General features: G+C 39.3%; 1 protein-coding gene across 4 annotated transcripts in view; it reads left to right on the top strand.

Moving 5' to 3' along the window:
• Positions 1-3,351: 3,351 nt before the first annotated feature.
• The window catches only part of LOC130174072 (misshapen-like kinase 1), a 66,374-nt gene continuing 49,438 nt past the window's right edge, over positions 3,352-20,287 (top strand). For 2 of the 4 annotated variants that reach the window (XM_056383680.1, XM_056383678.1), the window contains exons 1-4: positions 3,353-3,607; positions 4,639-4,704; positions 15,317-15,373; positions 20,091-20,216. In XM_056383680.1, coding sequence (XP_056239655.1) covers positions 3,410-3,607; positions 4,639-4,704; positions 15,317-15,373; positions 20,091-20,216 — 447 coding nt within the window. In that variant the 5' untranslated portion in view covers positions 3,353-3,409. Of the gene's footprint in view, positions 3,608-4,638; positions 4,705-15,316; positions 15,374-20,090; positions 20,217-20,287 lie in introns of all 4 variants that reach the window. The other 2 variants (XM_056383679.1, XM_056383681.1) reach the window with 2 other exon arrangements.

The raw sequence follows: 20,287 nt of genomic DNA, 5'->3' as shown, positions 1-20,287 counted from the left end.
TTACAGTGATACAGCTTTTATCACTGTATACTGTGTGTGTATTTGTGTATGTATGTGTGTGCATGTATGCATGCAAGTGTCCTGAGGAAATGGTTGAGATAAGTGGAATGTCAACTTCCTCTGAACACAGACACAGAATACCTCGTTACCTGATTGCATATACACAGAAACACACACACACACACACACACACACACACACAGAAAATGAAATGAGAGACAGACAAACGACATCCATCACTCTGGAATTTTCTTATTCAGTTGTTTCACAGAATGTTGTCTTGTTTAGGTTGGATACGAGTCCAGAAATGTGTGTGTTTGAGTGTATGTGTGTGTACGTGTGTGTGTGTGTGTGTGTGTGTGTGTGTGTGTGTGTGTGTGTGTGTGTGTGTGTGTGCAGGCAGCTGACCCTGGTGTGAACAGGGCCACTGTGTGAGACCACAGAGAGACCATTCTTTGCCGGGACACAAACACACTCACACACACACACACACACACACACACACACACACTGCACACTCGTAGCTATCCTCTCTCCCCCCTCTCTCACTCTTTAATTTGTCACAGTCACTCACACACACAAACACACACACAGAGGGTGCAAGAGAGTCACTTGCCATCTTTCTCTTATTCTCCTACACTCACACTCACACACAGGATTCTAGCATAGTCTTGCGTTCTCTGTTTCTGCCCAACACACACACACACACATGCACGCGCACACACACATACACACACTGACTGTGTCCCACCACATAATGACCCTTATTCCACCATGATGACTGTGACTCAATGGCTCAGTCAGGGGACTGGAATGTGAAGCTCCATCTCTCCAATACATTTTGCACTTAAAAACATAATTACATGGGTAAAGCAAATAAATACTGCAGCATAAATAACTGAGAGGGAACATACTTAATGGGAGCTATTTGTAAGTTTTGCTATTGCTACATAGCCAACATTAGCATTAACAGCTGTTGACTTACCAGTCTATAAGAAACTGGATGAGTTCAGCATCAGACTTCATTCCTTTACTTACTTACGTTCCTTTACCAAGAGCTGTCTCCAGTGGTTGAAAGCAACCTTCTTGTTTTGCTTCTATTTCTATCACTTCTTTTCTGCTACTGAAGTTAGCATGCTAACTAGCTAGCTCTGGCCTGGTTGGACTGTCTCATCACATTCCGATACCAAGTCACTGCCAATAGCTGATAATTATTATTCTCTCATATCAAGTATCATGTCCTGTCAGTAGGCCTACAGTGCATAATTTACACAGACGCATGAAATAAGTGAGCCAGAATTTTTACTGCAACAATGAGCACACATCAGTTGGAGTTGGTAAAACATGAAGGCATAATTGGGTTATGTTTATGAATACATTGTACTATCACAAATAAGCAGCTATAATCAATATTGTCTTAATATTGATTATAGCTGTGAATATAACAGGGGGTTGCTTGTGATGAAACTACAGAGAACTATGAAGCTACAGAGCTTTGAAGTGACTTTCGTGCTCAATGTTAATCTATCTGAGTGAAAACGTTACTGTTTTAGTTCAGTCTCACCACTCGCATAGCCTAATTTTTAGCTGCAGCAGGCAGCGCTGTTTTCAGAGACAAAGCTCTAAAAACCCATGGCACACTACCTGCACAGCAACAAACAGCAGAGAATGTTAACAAAAAGCTGGTGAACAGAGTGGAGCATTGAACAGCGTAAGAGCCAGATATTCAGGAGTTGGTACAAAGATCTCAAACAGATTCACCAAGTGGCCGCAAACACCACACCAGATAAATTATTTTGTTGCTCTGTTATGGCTGCATGTGTAAATAAGCAATAAGTTGCTACCTAGTTGATGCTCTGTCAATGTTTTGTTCACAACTTGTTTCCGCTGCCCCCATGTGGCCAAAAATCCATCATGCAAAATTAGTGGCAGCTGTGAGACTTGTATATAGCACATAAAGTTGCTCATACACACATTACACAGTTTGAGAATCTGTTTTGAACAGCATGTTTTAAAATGTTTATTTTGCAAACGCCTGTTGGCAGGCCCCATTTCCTTCAAAGTTTAAAGAGCCACTTTGTTGATGTTCACCAGGACATTACAGAAAGATGGGACAAAACAAGCATTGTTCATTAAAAATAGGCAGAAGAATTTTTTAATTTTTAATTTCTTTCATGTACAATCACAAATTTCAAGTTCTGCTTCTCTGATCTGGAACTGGACACCTGCACAGTGCAGCATTCATTAGTGTTACTGAAGGCTTTCCCTGCTATCACGTGTGCTATCACAAGTGTCTGCTGTGGAATAGGTCTGTTAAAGCTAAGAAGTCTGCCTTTACTGGGTCAACCTCAGCCTTAATGTTTGCTTAGTATTTTTATGTTATAAAGGTTGAAGGATGAGGTAAAATAACAACAAATGGCTGACATCCTTAAGATGTCAACTGTTATGAAATAAATATGATGTGCCCCCTTAATGTGAAGGGGATACCAGAATAGAAATGAAACACCTGCAAATGCTCAGGAATGATTGAGGGTAAACTGTAAGAATGATTGTCAGGGCAACATGTTCAGTGTAGTCACATTGTTGGCGTTTGTGTGTGTGTTTACGTTCCTTTCAGTAAAGCTTACTGAATGTTTATCTTGTTATTAATTCACTTATCACTGATTTACAAAAGGAATTTACAAAGTAGACAGTGACTACTGAGTTTTTTTTATTTTATTTTTTTTATAGAATAACGTGAGGAGGACCTTTCACCACAAAAACACACGCGCGCGCACGACCACGGACACGAATACACGTGGAAAGATTGTTGTGTATTACACTTCATTATTCCAGTTAACTACGTTTGGACACCAACACTGTAGAAACAGGGGTTTAGTAAAATAAAGGTTCTTCGTCTCGTCGGTTCACTAGATGTCAAGTTTCTGAGAAATCACTTCTCAGCTGCACAACCTAGGGGCAACAACTCAGTAAAGTTAGGTGAACCGTAGTTGTTGCACCCGGAAACGGGATGTTGGTAGTTTCATAATTAAAGCTGAGTTGTAAAATTGACTCGGGCCTGAAACAGTAAATAATAATAAAAGAAAGAATTAGGTCGCGAAAAGGCAATTAAAACTAACTAAATAATTGAATAACTTTCAATCAAGCCTGTGCACAGTGACCATTTAACAATGGGGAAAGTGGTTTCAACTTTTGGACTCCACTGTATGTAGGGAATTACAATAGGTTTAGCTAAAGCTACAGAAGGTTTAACATGTTTTGATATGATGTATGTTTTTCTATTATATTGCTGATAGTCACTGTATCATCTTGTATCATCAATAACAAAGAAACCCCCAAATCAATCCATTTTTAACAGGTGTGCCGAGGAAGACAATTATTTTGAAAGGTGTGTCTGGAAGTCGTGTGTATGACACTGGCTAGCTTGACGCTGCTAGCCAAACCTCAGAATGGACCCGACGAGGAAAAGCCGTTAGTTTGTAGAGAAGAAACTGTGACCGTCCATGTCTTGTCTACAAACATCAACACGCTGACAAAGTTATTGGCAGCAATGTCGAGAGAAAACACCACCCGAAGTTTGGACAGTATAGACCTCGCTGCTTTAAGAGTAAGGATAGAAATGTTGTCCTCCTTTTTAAAGAAGTGTTTGAGTAAACATTGTAGGATGTGGTGGGTGTTCCTTGAAACTTAACGGTAGTTTCAAGCAACAACTTAGTGGGCAGTCGGAGATTTAAAAAAAAAATCTTGCCAAAAAGTCGGCTCTCACTTTAAGTACTGTTTAAGAAACTTTTATCGCGTGTTTAAGTGTTCGTGTGTAATGTATCGAGTAACATAATGTTTTCTGTCTGCACTGTGTCCTGTTTGTTGTAAGTTTACAAGTTACAGTGTTTACACACTGGATTTTCCTTTGCTGAAAAGTTGACATGCAACAAGTGATCGACAACAAGAAAACCCACTAACGTAAACTGTATGACAGAAAAACCATAAAGAAAAGAAAACACTCTTGTCACACACTTGTGACATACAGTATTGTTGTTTTAACCAAATTCACATAGTTATAATACTGAAACGCTAGTCTATATTGGTCCTATGTTGCAGTTTGGAATTTCCTTAATCTTTTTTCATTGGTCATTAAACTACACTGTTTGTGTCTCAGTCCTATAATATTGGTATCCTTGGAGATAATGACACTATATGTCTAGAAAAATGTAATGGCATTTTATGTATTTCAAGGTGATAATATTTCAGTAGTCAGTGAAGCCATAATCTATAAAATTACAAATTTCAATCTGTATTTTCATTACTTGTAGCTCACAATGTTATCCGCATTTTCAGTACCACTTCCTCAGTCCACATCCCGGTATAACAATGCATTGTTCTCCATTTGCCCTCAGCACTGAGTATATAAAGCTACTTGTCATAGTTTTGCATGGCATGAACCTGTGACCTTGCTGAAATGCACCGTTTTCTACACTGTTTCTACTGTTATACTGTTGTTTCGTTTCTTGACTATATTAATTATACTCATCTTTGCTCTCTCTGTTTGACTCAGCTCACATACTTGCTACGTGACATTACTCTAATCCCAGTTTTCTTTTCTTTTTCTTGACAATGTTAATGTTTTTTTTATTTCTCTAGGATCCTGCAGGTATCTTTGAGTTGGTGGAGGTGGTTGGCAATGGAACCTATGGTCAAGTGTACAAGGTAAGCACTCCCATGATGCTTTTCTGTCCCTCTTTTCCAATTTGGTTTGGTTTGTTGCATGCATGCATGAAAGCACTTGAACACTGCTGTAAACTGTGATACTGATACGAAAAAATGCTTTAATTGTGTTGTCATGTTTCCATCTAAACACTGTTTGCACACAAAAACGCTGGCAGTAAGTTGATCCACCAACAGCCCTGCCACACGGAGACATGGTATATTACAGAATCTGACACGTCATTTCTGGTAAAACTCCCTTCTGCTACTTCCAGTTACAAAAAAAATAGCTGAAATTCTCATTTGACTGAAATATCCTGTAACATACACACACCAGCATCTGCAGCATCTTTAAAGGGCCCTGGGTGGGGCTCACTTCCTTATCGCAATATCTGTTTGTGTATATGTATGAGTGGTTTGTGGTTACAAGAAGTGTTAAATTTTATTTATGCCTGTGCAGATGGTTGTGTCCCATGATCGTATGCTTTTGCTAGATCACCTATACCACATAATGTGTTACTTGTGTTTATGGACTAGTTGAAGATTTGAACATTGAAAAAGGAGGTCTTCTTGGGCAAATGATGGTTGTGCAACAGAGGGTTCACACCCTTTAGAATTTAAAACCTCATTACTGTTGCCTCAGTAAGATGTACTGCTAATGTGCTAATAACATGACTGCCCCTTAAAGAAAAGACAAATAAACATGTTTATAAAGAAGGTGATACGAAATTGCCTAAATCCAAAATGAATTATGGAAGAGGATGGTTATTCTTCCTGCAGGACAAGGCATGTGCAGTCATCCCTGCCTCTTAAAAATGACATTTCTACCCAACTAAACTGAACCAGCAGATATATCCTGCAGGAAACGTAATTGCGACCGGATTACGTTTTCTTTCACAATGAGGATTTGTTGTAAATTTATGTATTTGGCAAGTTGCAAATGATACTGAACATACAGTGCCATTCAAAAGTTTGTACACTTTCCCATTATGTGTCCAAACATTTGACTGGTACTGTAACTGAAGTGAATGTAAAATGTTCACAGATGAGCTATTCGTTTTCCGCCAGAATGTTTGATCTTGCTGTACAATATCCAATTGTAGTGACAATGGCATCATTAAACAATTTTATGGTTATTTTTAAACCATCACAGCACTTGGATAGAGTTAGGGAAAATTGTGGCCTGGTTTAGTACAGAAAACCCTAACCCTAACCCGTGACTTCAGGCAACTATTTACTTACATTTAACTAAAACCAATGTCTTTTCCTGCGTTTGTTGACTAAACATAACCACAGACAGGACTGTGGATGCGAACGGTCTCTGGTGTGACAGTAGTGCGCTCTCTACTGGGTTCACTCAGTAGGAGCAATTTCAGGTTACTTGTAGTTATGTATTGTTTTGTGGCTAATCAGTGTTAATATCAAAATATCAATGACTTCAAGAAGCTAACTATTAAACAGCTTTGAAATGAGTTACTTAGGCTTGGTCTTGTTAAAAATGTGGTATATAGCTTTAAGATAAGGGTATGAATTAAAGTAGAGGTTAAAAGTTTAGGGTTAAAGAATGAATGAGGTTCATGGATAGTTCGCAGAAGTGTGTGTGTCTGTGTGTGTGTGAGACAGAAGGTGGGTGTGTGCCTCGATTGCCACTTGATTTCCTGAAAGAGGAAATGTTGCAAGAGATGCACTAAGACACTAAGGCCTGTGTTGCCCTTTACACTGGGTGCTTTTACACAGGGGTAGAAAGTCACACATTTCATCCTGTGACTCACATTCATTGATGTTTCAACAAGGGGAAACATCCAAACATGGATGAATGGTGAGCAGTTTCATTCAGGGCAGTGATTTTAGGGTTTCTTATGTCATTAACCCACAAACAGAGGCAGCGGAGATATGAGAAGCTGATTTGATAGACCTGTTTTCTGAAGAAGCTTCCTCTGAGAGGATTCTTATTTTGTGAAGAGTAAAACTTCAGTAATTATTTGTTATTTTTCTCACAATCCTTATTTCTGTTCAACGAAATATTTTTTTCTGCCTCATAAGAATTACTATAGGCAAATCAATACTGATAGTCTGTAATGCTAACAGGTAATTCATTGGAAATCGATGAGGGCTGTGCAGATCTGTTGTGCACTGTTGTGTACATTTAACAGACACTTTCTGAGTGTGTGTGTGTGTGTGTGTGTGTGTGTGTGTGTGTGTGTGTGTGTGTGTGTGTGTGTGTGTGCGGGGAAACCAGGGCAGGAACAGGGCCAATAGAACAATGCCCTACACTGCACAAACACACACACACACATACACACACACACACACACACACACACAAACATACACATGGTCCCCAAAGAAAACACTTGGTTGTGGATTGATTTGAGTGCTGGAGATGCTGACAAAGCATCTGGGCTTTTCCTCTGTTTATTTATATGTGGGTTGTCTTTTCATTACATTGCAGTTTAAGTATTTAGTAATGGAAACCCAGCATGGATGCTTGGTCGGATCTCAATTCTAAGCTTAGACCTCTGCATTAACGTTATGTGCATTAATGAAACAACAGAGGAAAGTTAGTTTTGAACCTTGCTATAGTGTGACATCATCACGACTTTTCACAACAGAAAAGTTATTTTTTTATAAACAGATTTTTATACAATGTAAAAAAAGTCATCTATACTGTGCCTAGACAGAAAAAGACATCCCTTGTGTAAAAAAATCTGTCATGTGTTTGTATTGCAGAGTCACAACATTAACACACTGCATTTTTAGTATGCAGCCATGGGCAGAGGAAGTCCCTCTTTTACGTTTGCAGAGATGCTGATAGCACTGTTACCATGGTTTTTGTGCTAAAAGTAGCACATTTATGAAGACAGCGCTATGTGAAATGCACACAGTTACAACCAGTTTTGTTGTATCTTACAGTGTGTTTGAGGAATTCATTTAAGAGGGCAACAGAAAGCAAATGGCAAAACAGAGAAACTGCAGGTTTTGTGAAAATCAGTTTTAGTAAGGTCTAGTGTCAATCAGCAGGCTTACAAGCAACAAGCAGAGGTATATAAGGTCAGTCAAGTCAGGAAAACAAATGAGTGGGACCAGGCACCACAAAAAAACATATAACTTGAAAATCATAGACTTTGCTGGAACGCCATGGCATCTTTGCAACAAAGGTATGTGAAGGTATTAAGAATTGCAGGCAGGTGATCCCTAGAGGAGGGAAACTAAGTGAGGGCAGTTTAGGCATGACAGGGTGTGGAAAATTCATGAACATACAGTGGGCCTTTGAAAAAGAGGATGAAGAAGCGGAGGAGGGAAATGGAGAAGGAGTCACTATGACAATGTTTATGTGCAGACAGTAGTGTGCAGTTTGTTGCAGTCCCTACTGTAAGCCACAGTGATCCACTGTCTGTTGTGTGGTGAAATGGTTTGTAGTCCAACTTATATTGCTATTTAGTTCTGCTCCAAACTGAAGCCTTACAGCAGACATCAGGAGCTGATTGTAGTGATTGCTAAATTTTACTTTGACTCATGTTGCATTGTGTTGTGGGTAGTTTTTTGATCCACTAATTGCCGGTTAGTTTTTTTGTTATCATGTCAGTCATGTCAGTGGGCTCTGACGCTGGAGGAAAGTTAGCCCCATTAGCCTCGTTTTCATTTTAATCCAGTGGAACGGCCTCCTGGTCAGCAGACAGGATATTCTGACATGCTAAGACGGACCCAATTAGAGGAGATGGAGACTGAGATGGAGCAGAGAGAGCTGGAGAAAACAATTAGGCCTTTTCATTCAAATGGCCTCAGAGAGTGAAAAATCAGGACCTACTCAGGAACTCAAAGAATCTTCAGAGGACTTGTTTTTGCATTTCCACCATATCTTAAAAGTTGCTGTAATTAGAGAAATTAGAGCGATAACCCATTAAAAAGCCACTGTGTAGACTGAGATTTAAGTGTTGCACAAAAGAAGAAAACACAGTCCTCACTGCTGTAGGTGAGTGTTGTTTGAATGTATGTTGTGTAAGAGATATATGAGTGTTGGAGATTTTAAATATTTGAAAATGAGACTCAAGACCCATTTTTTTTGGTTGTTTGTTTGCTATATTAAGTGTCAACAATGAAACTTGTGTTTGACCAGTGTCATGGTAGTGGGGAGATTTTCAGGGTAAGAGCTAAAACTAGATCCAGGTTCCTGCTGTATAAATGCAGGTAGTCCATCAAAAAGTTCCCTTAAAAGTTCTTGCGGTCAAAAAGGGAAGTGGCACAGCCTCAACAAGACAAACACAATCACCCCTTTCTCCTATTATTTCTACTCCTCTCCATTTCTATAACCTCAAACCTGAACTCAAATCAGTTTTCTCTTCTCTTCATTTCTCTACTCTTCTCTTCTCTTCTCTTCTCTTCTCTTCTCTTCTCTTCTCTTCTCTTCTTTTCTCTTCTCTTCTCTTCTCTTCTCTTCTCTTCTCTTCTCTTCTCTTCTCTTCTTGTTTGTCTGTTGCCTTTTCTTTGAAGCTTTTCATCATGCACAGCATTGATTTCACATATTCAAATGCTTACTTCTTGGTGTCCTAAAGAGGGACAGAATAATTGGTGTCTGAATAGATCACACACACTTGCACACATTAGTGTTAAAAGCTGTATTATGTGTGGTAGCAATCACATGGTTGTAGTATGCCTGCAGAAGTTTTGTGGCACCAAGACAAAGAAATCCAGCCTTTAAATGTGGGTAAAACGACTTCATAGGATTTTTCTTTTGTTTTGCCATGAATTATTAGAGCAAAAGAGCAAAACGTGGCTTTTGATTCCTGGATAGCAAAGTCTGTGACCAACAGTAGTAACTTCAGCAGTTAAAACTTTTCAAATAAACATGAAGTTGCTGAGTTGCTGTATTGGACTCTCTCAGTACTATATCACCATGAGACACACACTCTGCATGCTCCTCTCACGTACCATCTAGTCATCATTTGCACAGCACACACACACACACACACACACACACACACACACACACACACACACACACACACACACACACATACACAGGGCGTTTCCCTGTTTGCAAAAGAACTTCCCTTCCCTGCAAGCTATTGCTTTAGAGTCATCTCTCTCTCTTTCTCTCTTTCTCTGTGTGTGTGTGTGTGTGTGTGTGTTACAATGTAAAAACGGCAAACTCCACTGAGACTAAGCGCCATGATCACTGCTGATGCAACACAGTTCTGCTCTAAGTAAAGCTGAAATTAGTCCCGAGATTCAGGGTAGTTACTCTGACTCTGACTAGACTAATGTTTATAGCATGTATAAAATAAATTGAAACATATCCTTAACATTCATTTGTCATTCTAAACAGTTCTGAAAGGTCACAGCCATCTGAATTTGCTCTATAGCATGGCTTCGATAGTTGATACATCTCAGTAAGCCTTGGTGACACCATGTTCATACATCATGCATAGCCATAAAACAGCTGGCCGCAGTACGATTGCCAGAGTGATTCACTTACACTTCCTCAAATCTTTCTAGTTTCAGAAGCGTCACTTCCCTTTCTGTGACCTACATATTATTCTTACATTACTCATGTTCACTGATGTGCTGATCAAAGTATAAAAATGTCCAAATGTAGATTTTGACCAACTGCTAATCTCTGTTGCAACAAAACCAGAGAGAGCACAGATCTCAGGGCCAAAGTCACACAACATACACCAAACTTCAAAGAAAAAATTCACATTCATGGTAAGTGATCCAGATCTGCACCTAAATTTAAAGGTCCCATATGTTATACTCTTCCAGTGTTTTATTTGATATCCATAAGAGCTCTAGTAAGAACAAGGCGTTTTGTGTTGGTCTCTTAGCCCCTCTCCCATTTGGCTGACTGTTTTCTGAATGACGCACAGCCAGGCCAAGCATAGATAACATATTACAGCTAGAAGAAGTCACAGTTTCTGATAACAGGTTGTGTATATTTCTCAAAGGATTGAGCGTTTTGAAACTTTCACAGAGTTGATATAGAACCTAGACCTGCTTTATAATCAAAAAACACATGGAAAGTCACGTTCTATAATATGGGACCTTTAATGGGTTGTTCCCTGGCTCATTAACCATCACTCCACCAAGTTCAATGTAAATAGATTCAGTACTTTTTGCATAATCGTTTTGACAACTAAACAGACAGAGGGAAACATAGCCCCTTGGCAGAGGTTTGTAACCCCTCCCCACAGTGATATCACAACCACTTCTGCAGCTGCTAGACAGTGAAAGCCACTGGAAGGCTTTTATTTTGAAAAACGCTTCATATAAAGAAAATGGATAGCTCAGTTGTGCAAAGCATCCTAACATTACATTAATACGCATTATTAAAAATTTGGAAAATTGAAATGAATATGATCTTATCTTGAAATAAAAGTCTTTGTTCCAAAGCTAAGCAGTGGTGGGTGGGGGTTTGAGCTGAGAGAAAACAGAAGAGAGACACAGAGAGAGAGACAGGAAACATCCTCCAACATAGTGTAGAGTTGCTTCATCTGTGTTTGGTAGAGGTGAAACAGTGGAGAGTGGGAGAGAGACAATGGGAAAAATGGAGAGAAAGGAAGGAGAGGGAGGAAAGTGAGAGAGCGAGGGAGGGCAAAGGAAGGAAGGCATAGGTGAAAAGCAGAGAGAAAGAGAGGAGGGGAGGAAGGAAGAGGGAGAGAGGCAGATGAAAACTAAAGAGAGAAGGGGAAAGCAGCCCCCCATGAGGCTCGGAGCAATGGATTGTGCTGATTACCCAGCAGTGTGTGTGTGTGTGTGTGTGTGTGTGTGTGTGTGTGTTTGTGTGTGTGTGTGTTTGTGTGTGTGTGTGTGTGTGTGTGTGTGTGTGTGTGTGTGTGTGTGTGTGTGTGTGTGAGAGAGTGAGAGAGAGAAAGAGAGAGAGAGAGTGAGACCCAGAGCAGTGAGAACATGGGAAAGTCCAGTTAGAATATTCTTGGAGGGTCTGGCCTTCTTACTATACTTTCTAAAATGCCAAACGTCCAATTAAAAGTGCACCTGTGATTCAGTATCATACTTCAACAAAGTTGGGGAAACTGCAAAACTCAGATTTAAAAAAGAATGATCGAAATCAATGCAGCAGTATCAAACTCTGAAACTGCTGAATTCTAAAATTCCCATGATGCAAATTGATAGTGTCTCTTCATTAGATCCTGCCAGCATGATGAGTCATGGATTTTAAATTTGTTGTTGCTTATCAGCCAACACATACAATGCTAATGTATCTAAGATAAGCTAGTATGAGTTGATATATCAGTCTGGCCCATTAATCAGTTTATCTCTAGTCTCATTAACCATCAGAAAAATTGTAACAAACAAACAAACAAGATGGTTTCTCCTTGGGCTGCCCTGGTAAATACATCCCTGTTGGCTTACAGAACACACACACACACACACACACACACACACACACACGCACGCACGCACACGCACACACTCACACTCACACTCACTCACTCACAGTGGGAGCAGCTTCACTTTCTCAGTTCTCTGCAGCATTATTGTAAATATAATAGACACCAGTGCAGCCCTTTTGACCGTGTAGTGCCAGCCAGTGAAAGTTCCATGTGAATGGAAGGGAGGGAAAAAATGGGTTGTTTCTCTAGCAAAATGTGCGCGCGCACACACACACACACACACACATACACACACACACACAAACAGATACAAACATGCTGCCGTTTAATAGCACCATTCCTACATGCAGTTTGTAGAGGAGATGCAATCCATCCAAGCACACCTATGTAACTAACAGACTGTTCTGTAGGGGAGAGACAGAAAAACAGAGGAGGAGATGAAAGCAAGGAAGGCAGAGAGAGGGAGAGAGAAACTTTCGAGAGTAGCAGAGAGATACAGTAAGAGTGTTTCTCTCATTTGTCCCCTTGCTGTCTGCATTATAAATGTCTCTTTTGTATCTAATTAGCATATGTATGAATATATTATAGTAACCTTTTCACTGACACAGTATTTGTAGTATTCCTTATTCCATTGTGTGTGTATGTGTGTGTGATGTGTGTAAGTGAACAAGACAAATATGGAGATGACATTTGTATCTGGATTCATTTGTGTGTGTTTGATTCCTAGCACTTTGTCATATAATGTGTGTGTGTGTGCATGAGCCCATGTATTTAATTCATTGGACGTCAATGTCAGAAAGTGCACAAGCTTTCTCCAATTAATTGAAGACCACAGAGCCCTTTGAGTGTGTGTGTGTGTGTGTGTGTGTGTGTGTGTGTGTGTGTATGTGTGTGTGTGTGTGTGTGTGTGTGTGTGTGTGTGTGTGTGTGTGTGTGTGTGTGTGTGTGTGTGTGTGTCAGTGCTGCATATTGTTAATAAGTGGCCCAGCTGAGAGTAGAACATTTCACATTAGTGAGTTGTGGTGGCAGCGTAGCCAGCAGACACCATTGAGTCTAAAGGGACAGGAAGGCCGTTTCCTTATTTATCACAGTCAGGGCAGTGGCTGCTTGTATGCCACAATTCTTTGCAATTATGGAGACAATGTCCTCCACGTGGGGACAGAATGGTGGCCAGAATGAACAGGGGTCATTGAGCCTGACACAGTATATCTCATGTCCAATACAGTATGTGAAGAAAATCAGCTAGGTTGTTATCTGACAAGTCGTCTGCTTCACAGCTGCCAGTTCAGTAACATTTTAAATAAACTTTATTGTGAAGCATGACTTAGCATTCCACTGTTTTCATGGATTTTCCTGCCCAGCTGTTACTGGGTATAAAACATTTACATGCATGTTAAGTGAGATGAAACTCGAATGGAACACACTATATTTGAACTTGTAAATACGCTGGACACAAGGATGCAGTATTTCTAGTGTTCACAAATATTCCCAGAGTCCTAAAGAGTGTAATGGATATATTTCATGCAGGTACTTCATCTAATAACTTGCAAACTTTGTTAGCAAAGCTCGCTTACAATAGTTTATATGGGGATGAAACAGTAAGTAGTACAGCATAGAGAGCCAAACTTATGATGTCATGTATGAAGTAACCTCTCTGCCACTAGCCTCTGTAACTAAGTGCAGACATTTGCTGAACCAAACCATCCACTCAGGTCCAATCTAGTCTAACTACTATATAATATCTGAGATTTCCCATGTTATTAAACTTTGTCTTTGCTTCCTTTGCGATTTCCGATCAAACTAATTTCACAGATCTCTCTGCCATAACAGTTTTCATCTATTGTTGACCTGAGGGATGGTATTGACAGTAACTGAATTAATGGAAGTTTTAAAACATACCACTGGGTGTAAGTCTTTGATACTCCTCAAGACTATGCAGATGTGGAAATAGTTTCATCACACACAGGTTTCAACACCATGTTATTTCCCATGGCCTTCTATATAATGCAGGATTCAGTCCTGTGAGTTATATTTCTCAGGAAAGTAACAGGCAGTGTATCTCAAATGTAGCTTCAGACAAGATAAAACAAAAATAGGCAAATATCAAAACATGTGTTTATTTTGAAGCTCATCTTCTCCTCACTGTTTTTCTCTGAGTCTATACCTGAATATTAGCTGACTGATTGAGTACCCTCTCGTCGATTTCATACACACACTCAGAGCTCTGTCATACTGTACATCACAGCTTAAAGGCCTATAGAGGAGCTCCTCTAGTATCTTGTCAGCTTTCTGACTCATGACAAGGTTTTCAATTTTCCCCTTTTCACCTGACTGCACTTTACAGCTCCTGCTCTGTGTGTGGGCTTACTCCCTCTTCTCTCTCTCTGTCTCATCTTGCGTCCTATCTTGTTCTTTCTGACTGTGCCTCTCATGAGAAAATAAAATTACGCAGACAGACGCACTGTAGCTGTGTCCATGAGTATTGAAAATAATATCACAATCCAAGGGCTCACTCAAAAGTTGTGTAGTAATATGTGTTCATGATACATTATGGTTGGGCTGATTATAGATTCCAGTGCTTGCCAGGTTTTGTTGTAATCTGGAGATAAAATTCTACAATATTTGGTGTCTAAGCTTGACAATTTTGACCCTGCCTGTCTTTCTCATTCACACAGCTGCACTTGTGATTTAATGAACATGTGTAGAATATTGACCTGAGCCTGAGATGATTCACTTGTCACTACATGAGAACTGCTTTTCTTAGCACCCAGAGAGATAGTCTGCCTGAGCTGTGCATGAAGCAATCGTACGGAGTTGATCATATCACATTTGAACATATTCGATTTTTACTGCTGGAATCTGCGAGAAGAGAGTAGTAGCTTTTTCATAATCTAGTTCATTCAGGTTTGAGTGTAGAGCCAAAGCTCAATTTCTGCTCTTCTCGTCATCCACAATTTATCTAAAATTTAGCTTTTTTCACCACAATTTTTTTGCCCTTTGGACACTGTTCTATAAAAACCCAAGACAAAATGCCTTTTGATTGATGTTGAAACAGTCATGCACTATGTAAGAGCTTGTGCTGTTGTGGGACTGATGTTTCCTAGTGACACACTTCTACTCATACATGTTGCTACGGACCGCACCTCACTGTGTTTTTTTATTTGGTGTGTCAAGTTGAAAAACAACTGTGTATGTTGGTAGAAATAATTGGCTTTGTGTTGGGTGTTTAATCTTTTATATCTGCTTTTTTGTGTATCCCAACAGGGTCGTCATGTCAAGACGGGCCAGCTGGCAGCTATCAAAGTCATGGAAGTCACAGAGGTAAACATGCACTTCATTCAATCACACACATACTCGTTTTGTCTTTACCTCCACTCTGAGCTTATTTGTTCCTCTTCTCTTGCTTATCTTTGGTGAATATTAAAGTGATAATAATAGATAATCCCTCTGTCAATTTAAATTATACATGGCATACTTTTGTATACACATGATTACCCTCACATGAGAATATTACAAGCTGATCTAGTTCTATCCCATGTGCAAATGGTTCAAAATTGAATTTAAAGTCAAAATAAAAATTCAGTCGCATTCCTATTTCATTTTTGGTCTCACGAAGGCGCTTGCTGTTTGTGCATAAACCAGTCAGCATGTTGTTAGTTATCTGTCTGTGTTATCTGTCTATGAAGAGAGATAATGAAAGCTCACATATTGAAGTTATTTGTTGCATACTGTGCAAATGGACAGACAGATGGACAGCAGAGAAGTGCATTATGCTGATTCAAAAAGTTACAGTGATTTGAGAAGTTTTAGCTGGGATTCCACTTGTGGATCACTTTACTGTGTCAGAATTTTGTTCGCCTCCACATCATCCATTACACTTACAAAATGTAAAACTCGGGTATTATTCCTCTTACACATTGGCCACCACTACCCAATAAAATGCCACATGCAAAGATGTTAAAAACATCAGTCATTCATTGAGTTATGTAATTAATTTTAGTTAGCTTTTAGCTTTTATTTTGAAGGCACCTTCAATTGCAAGCCGAATGATCCACATTCGCCCAACCCATCCCAAGATTCATTGCATGGAAGTGATGAATCACTTTTCAAAAAGAGAAATAAAACAGCAGTCGAGGATCAATAGGATATCCTCCGTAGACCAGACTATCTCATTTCAGTTCAGCCTCGTGGTTCATGTGGTCCTCGGAGGCCACGCCTTCGTAGACTGAATGTGGCCCCTAAATTGGGATACAGCTATAGTTTCCGTACCTCAGAATTCCTTCCCATTGCATTGCTATGCAACCTAGCTAAACAGGAAGGGGTATGTTTCATAGGGCTGACAGATATTTAAATTTAGTTGCACTGCACACATAAAGATTAATTTCACTGGTTGCTTTCAAATCTTAAACATATTGGAACTACAATAACAGAAAATATGAATATAAATATAATAAGTATATAAATAAATATATAACTTTGTGCTAATCTCTTTCCTCCCACCCACTGTCACAAACACAGAGACATGTTAGCTGTCACCACTCTACTACTCGACTCCCTTTACCTGTGCCTCCTCCACATCTCTTTATTTTTTGTGCGTTTTTGCACGCAGCACACTCTGTGACAGGCACACAGACAGGGCTGGTAAAAACTTTATGGATTTTTTTGACTGATGTGGTGGCCCAGCACCGACCTGTAGCTGGGAGGTCGACAGTGGTGCTTTAATCATCAGTAGTTGCTGGTGAGCTTTCCAACTATTATGTCTAGGTTTCCAATCAAGCTGCTTGGGGCTTGGAACACTCTGGTGGAAACCTTGGATCAAAATATCAAATACGATGGACATTTAAATTTACATGAATTCCTCTGTGAAGCTGTTTATCTATGTTATTTTATTGGTTACATATATAACCCTAGCTCCAACCTCTTTTGTTAAAGGAGTTATATGTAAGTTCTGCTATTGCTACACAGCCAATGTTAGCATCAACAGCTGTTTACTTACCAGTCTAGAAGAAACATTGCAAATTTAGCATCAAACTTCATTCCTTTACTCACCAAGAGCTGTCTCGAGAGGTGGAAAACAACACCAATGTCAACTCTATCACATCTTTTCTTCTAATGAGGTTTGCATTCTAACCAGCTAGCCCCAATCCTTCTCGTCAATTTCTGATAGTGACTCACTGTAGCCCTCCAATCTGCCCTGAAGACGTAGCACTGCTCAGAGGGTGTATTATAATCTTTTGTCTTGAGGCGCAATCAAGCCAAAGCTCTTGTCTAGTGACAATCACCACCACCCGCTCTAGGAAAAAAAACACATTTGATTGGCAGAGAAAACTTACAAATAGCCCCTTTAAGCTTCATTCTGCTATCTTTATCTTTTAATACTGCCACATTCATTTAAAGCTGCAAACCAAACCTGTGTAAAAGGCGTCTGGTTAATTCACACCTGCCAGCCGAGAATTGAGAATGCTCAATTGCAATGATATAAAAGATTATTAAGATCAGTCTATACATTTTTTTTCAGTACTACAGTATTTTAAAATTCTTAACATTGGTATAAAAGGTTTTAAAACTCATTATTAGACTGAATGACTGACTTTACAGTGCGTCTCTCTTCTCTTCTCTCCTTTACCAACTCAATTCTCTCTCTCCTCATGCGGGTAATTGAAGCAATGGAACTTTTACAATCCATTTGACAACCTCTCCTAACTCCTTCCCTAAAGCATAGACACACAACTAGGATCAAACAAAAATCTACGTTTTACACCGCTAGCCTGACAGAATTAAATTACATGAAATAGTCTCTTCTTTCTTACTGTTCTCAGAGCCCCACCAATATTCCTTTTTTGGTCCAGAAGTAGTTTTATATTATATTCCAGATGAATTTCATTGATGTTAAAGTTCTGTTCATTTTAGAGTTTTAAAACCACAGTGTTGGATAGTGTTGATGAAAAAAATTATTGATATGACTCATAATACTGTAAATCCATATGAGGATGAAAAAATCTGTCTGAAGCTGTATTTTGAATTTCAGTGGTTTGGTTAGCATTACAGTTGTATATGGAGTATGGATTAGACCCTTTAAGTTTAAAGAAGGAGGTGATTTGACTGTGTGTGTTCTACCTTGCGCTCTTACAGCTGTATGAGGGAACAAACAACTTGTGGTGTACAGATAGACAGGTAGATCAACAGTGACGGCAGAATGGGGTTACATATGTGCTCAAAATAAGGTTGCAACAGATTTTGAAGCATGCTGGGTCATAATGTGGCAAAGCAGTGTTTCAGTGAAGCATTTCTAATGTGGTCAGGCTGAACCCTCTTAAAGGACTACGCTTTCAGATAATTAAGCATGTAGTTGTGAAGCGATTAGTTAATTCATCAATTTCTTGATCATCAGAAAATGAATTGGGAACCATTTTGATATTTTGAAACTGTGAAACCAAGTGCTCTTCCAGGAACAGGCCGGTGGTCAGATAAACTGGAAAAAAACATCTGTCCAGTGTAATTAGTCTTGTAAGAGTTGAAACTGTACAATGGAAGTCAGAAAAAAATATAATGCGTTGGCATTTCCATATATAAATAAAGGATTTTTAGTTTCACTAACTAAGTAAGACTGTTAAGTGATGTTAGCTTTTAGCTCGCTGCTGCTGCTGCTGATGATGATGAATGCTGCTGAATTGTTTTTAAAGTGCCACCTTTCAACTTTTTTGATAAGCCTCATTATAGAAGCAGGATTAAGCATTATCATGTTTCTGATGTACCTGTGTAACCTCTATACAGTCTCACAGAGCTGCTAACAGAACTGCTAGCATGGCCTGCTCTTAGTTGTAAAAATATGTAAAAAATACCGAGAAGGATTTGTTATTTTCCTTTGTTTTATGTCACAGGAAACTGAATATGTTTGGGGTTTTGACTGTTGTTGGACAAATCAAGCAAATTAAAAGGAAACTGTGATGGTCATATTTAACCATTTTCTTAAATTTTATAGACCAACAATTGATTGATTAATTGAAATAATTATCTGCAGAATAATAGAGAATAGTTAAATAGCATCTGTGCAGTTTCTATTGTGTCTGAAAAAAAGTTATTACACCCTGATCAGACTTGGTGCTTATTTTTTACATTGCCACAAACCTGTCCATTGCAGAAGTGGACACCCTGGTTGATTTGCTGTCGATGAGACTCTGGGTCTTCTGTGTTGCAGACAAACTCTTTAGCAGGAAATGCTTGGCTATTATCTCCCTTCTCGCACACAAACACACTCACAGACAGACTGCAGACACAGGCAGGGGGCTTTGTGTTTCAGATAGAGGTGAAAGGTCAAACTCTGCTTGTCATTTTCTCCCCTCCTGTCCTGTGGAGATTTAAAGGAGGTCAGTGACTGGGAGAAGCTCTCTGTTGTTTCCTCTTTTCTGATTAACAGCCACATCGGGCTCCTCCAGCTCTACTCTCCTTCTTCCAGCTCTCCTCTTTCTCCTCTAGCCCAGTGTAGGTTTAGAGGTTCAGTGAATTGGAAAAGTCACAAGTCATTTCTGAGATTTATAGTGAGAAAACAAAAAGTGCCACTCTGTGTTTCCTCTGCTATTTCTATCTGTCCTATGTCTCATAACACTGACCAACCTTAGTCGAAAACTGAGAGTAGTTGAATTAAGGTCCAATAGCTGGGTGAAAGATCATGTAGAGGTTACACAACAGTTTGATTGGAGCTGCTGTCTGTCTGGTTGTGTACGTGTTTGTTTTGTATGGAGCCTTAGATTTTTTTCTTTTTAAAGTGCCACCTTTCAACTTTTATAGATTAGCCTCATTATAGAAGCAGGATTATCAACATCATCATATTTTGATGTATGGTTTAGTGTTAAGTGCCACATCTTCTAAACACCCTGTATATATGCATAATACAGTGTATAATACGCTCTTTTATTCAAGCTGTCTCTCCTCTGCCAAACACTGACATTTAACAGCTTCTTTAAATGCAGATCAGTCACGTTAAAAAGTGGCGCTTTTATCATCTGAATAAGTGTGGCGTTTCTGTTTTTATGTTTAGGAGGAAGAAGAGGAGATAAAGCTGGAGATCAACATGTTGAAGAGTTATTCCCACCATAGAAACATCGCTACATATTATGGAGCTTTTATTAAGAAAGGTCCTGCAGGACAGGACCACCAGCTCTGGGTTTGTAAACTACTCTATCTGCTTTTTCAATAATTATTGCTTATAGAAATGACACATTTTTCTTTAACAGC

Source organism: Seriola aureovittata, chromosome 8, assembly GCF_021018895.1.
Source record: "Seriola aureovittata isolate HTS-2021-v1 ecotype China chromosome 8, ASM2101889v1, whole genome shotgun sequence".
NCBI classification, from domain to species: domain Eukaryota; kingdom Metazoa; phylum Chordata; class Actinopteri; order Carangiformes; family Carangidae; genus Seriola; species Seriola aureovittata.
Note: the sequence above shows the minus strand (reverse complement) of the source record. Positions and strands in the feature narration are given on the sequence as shown.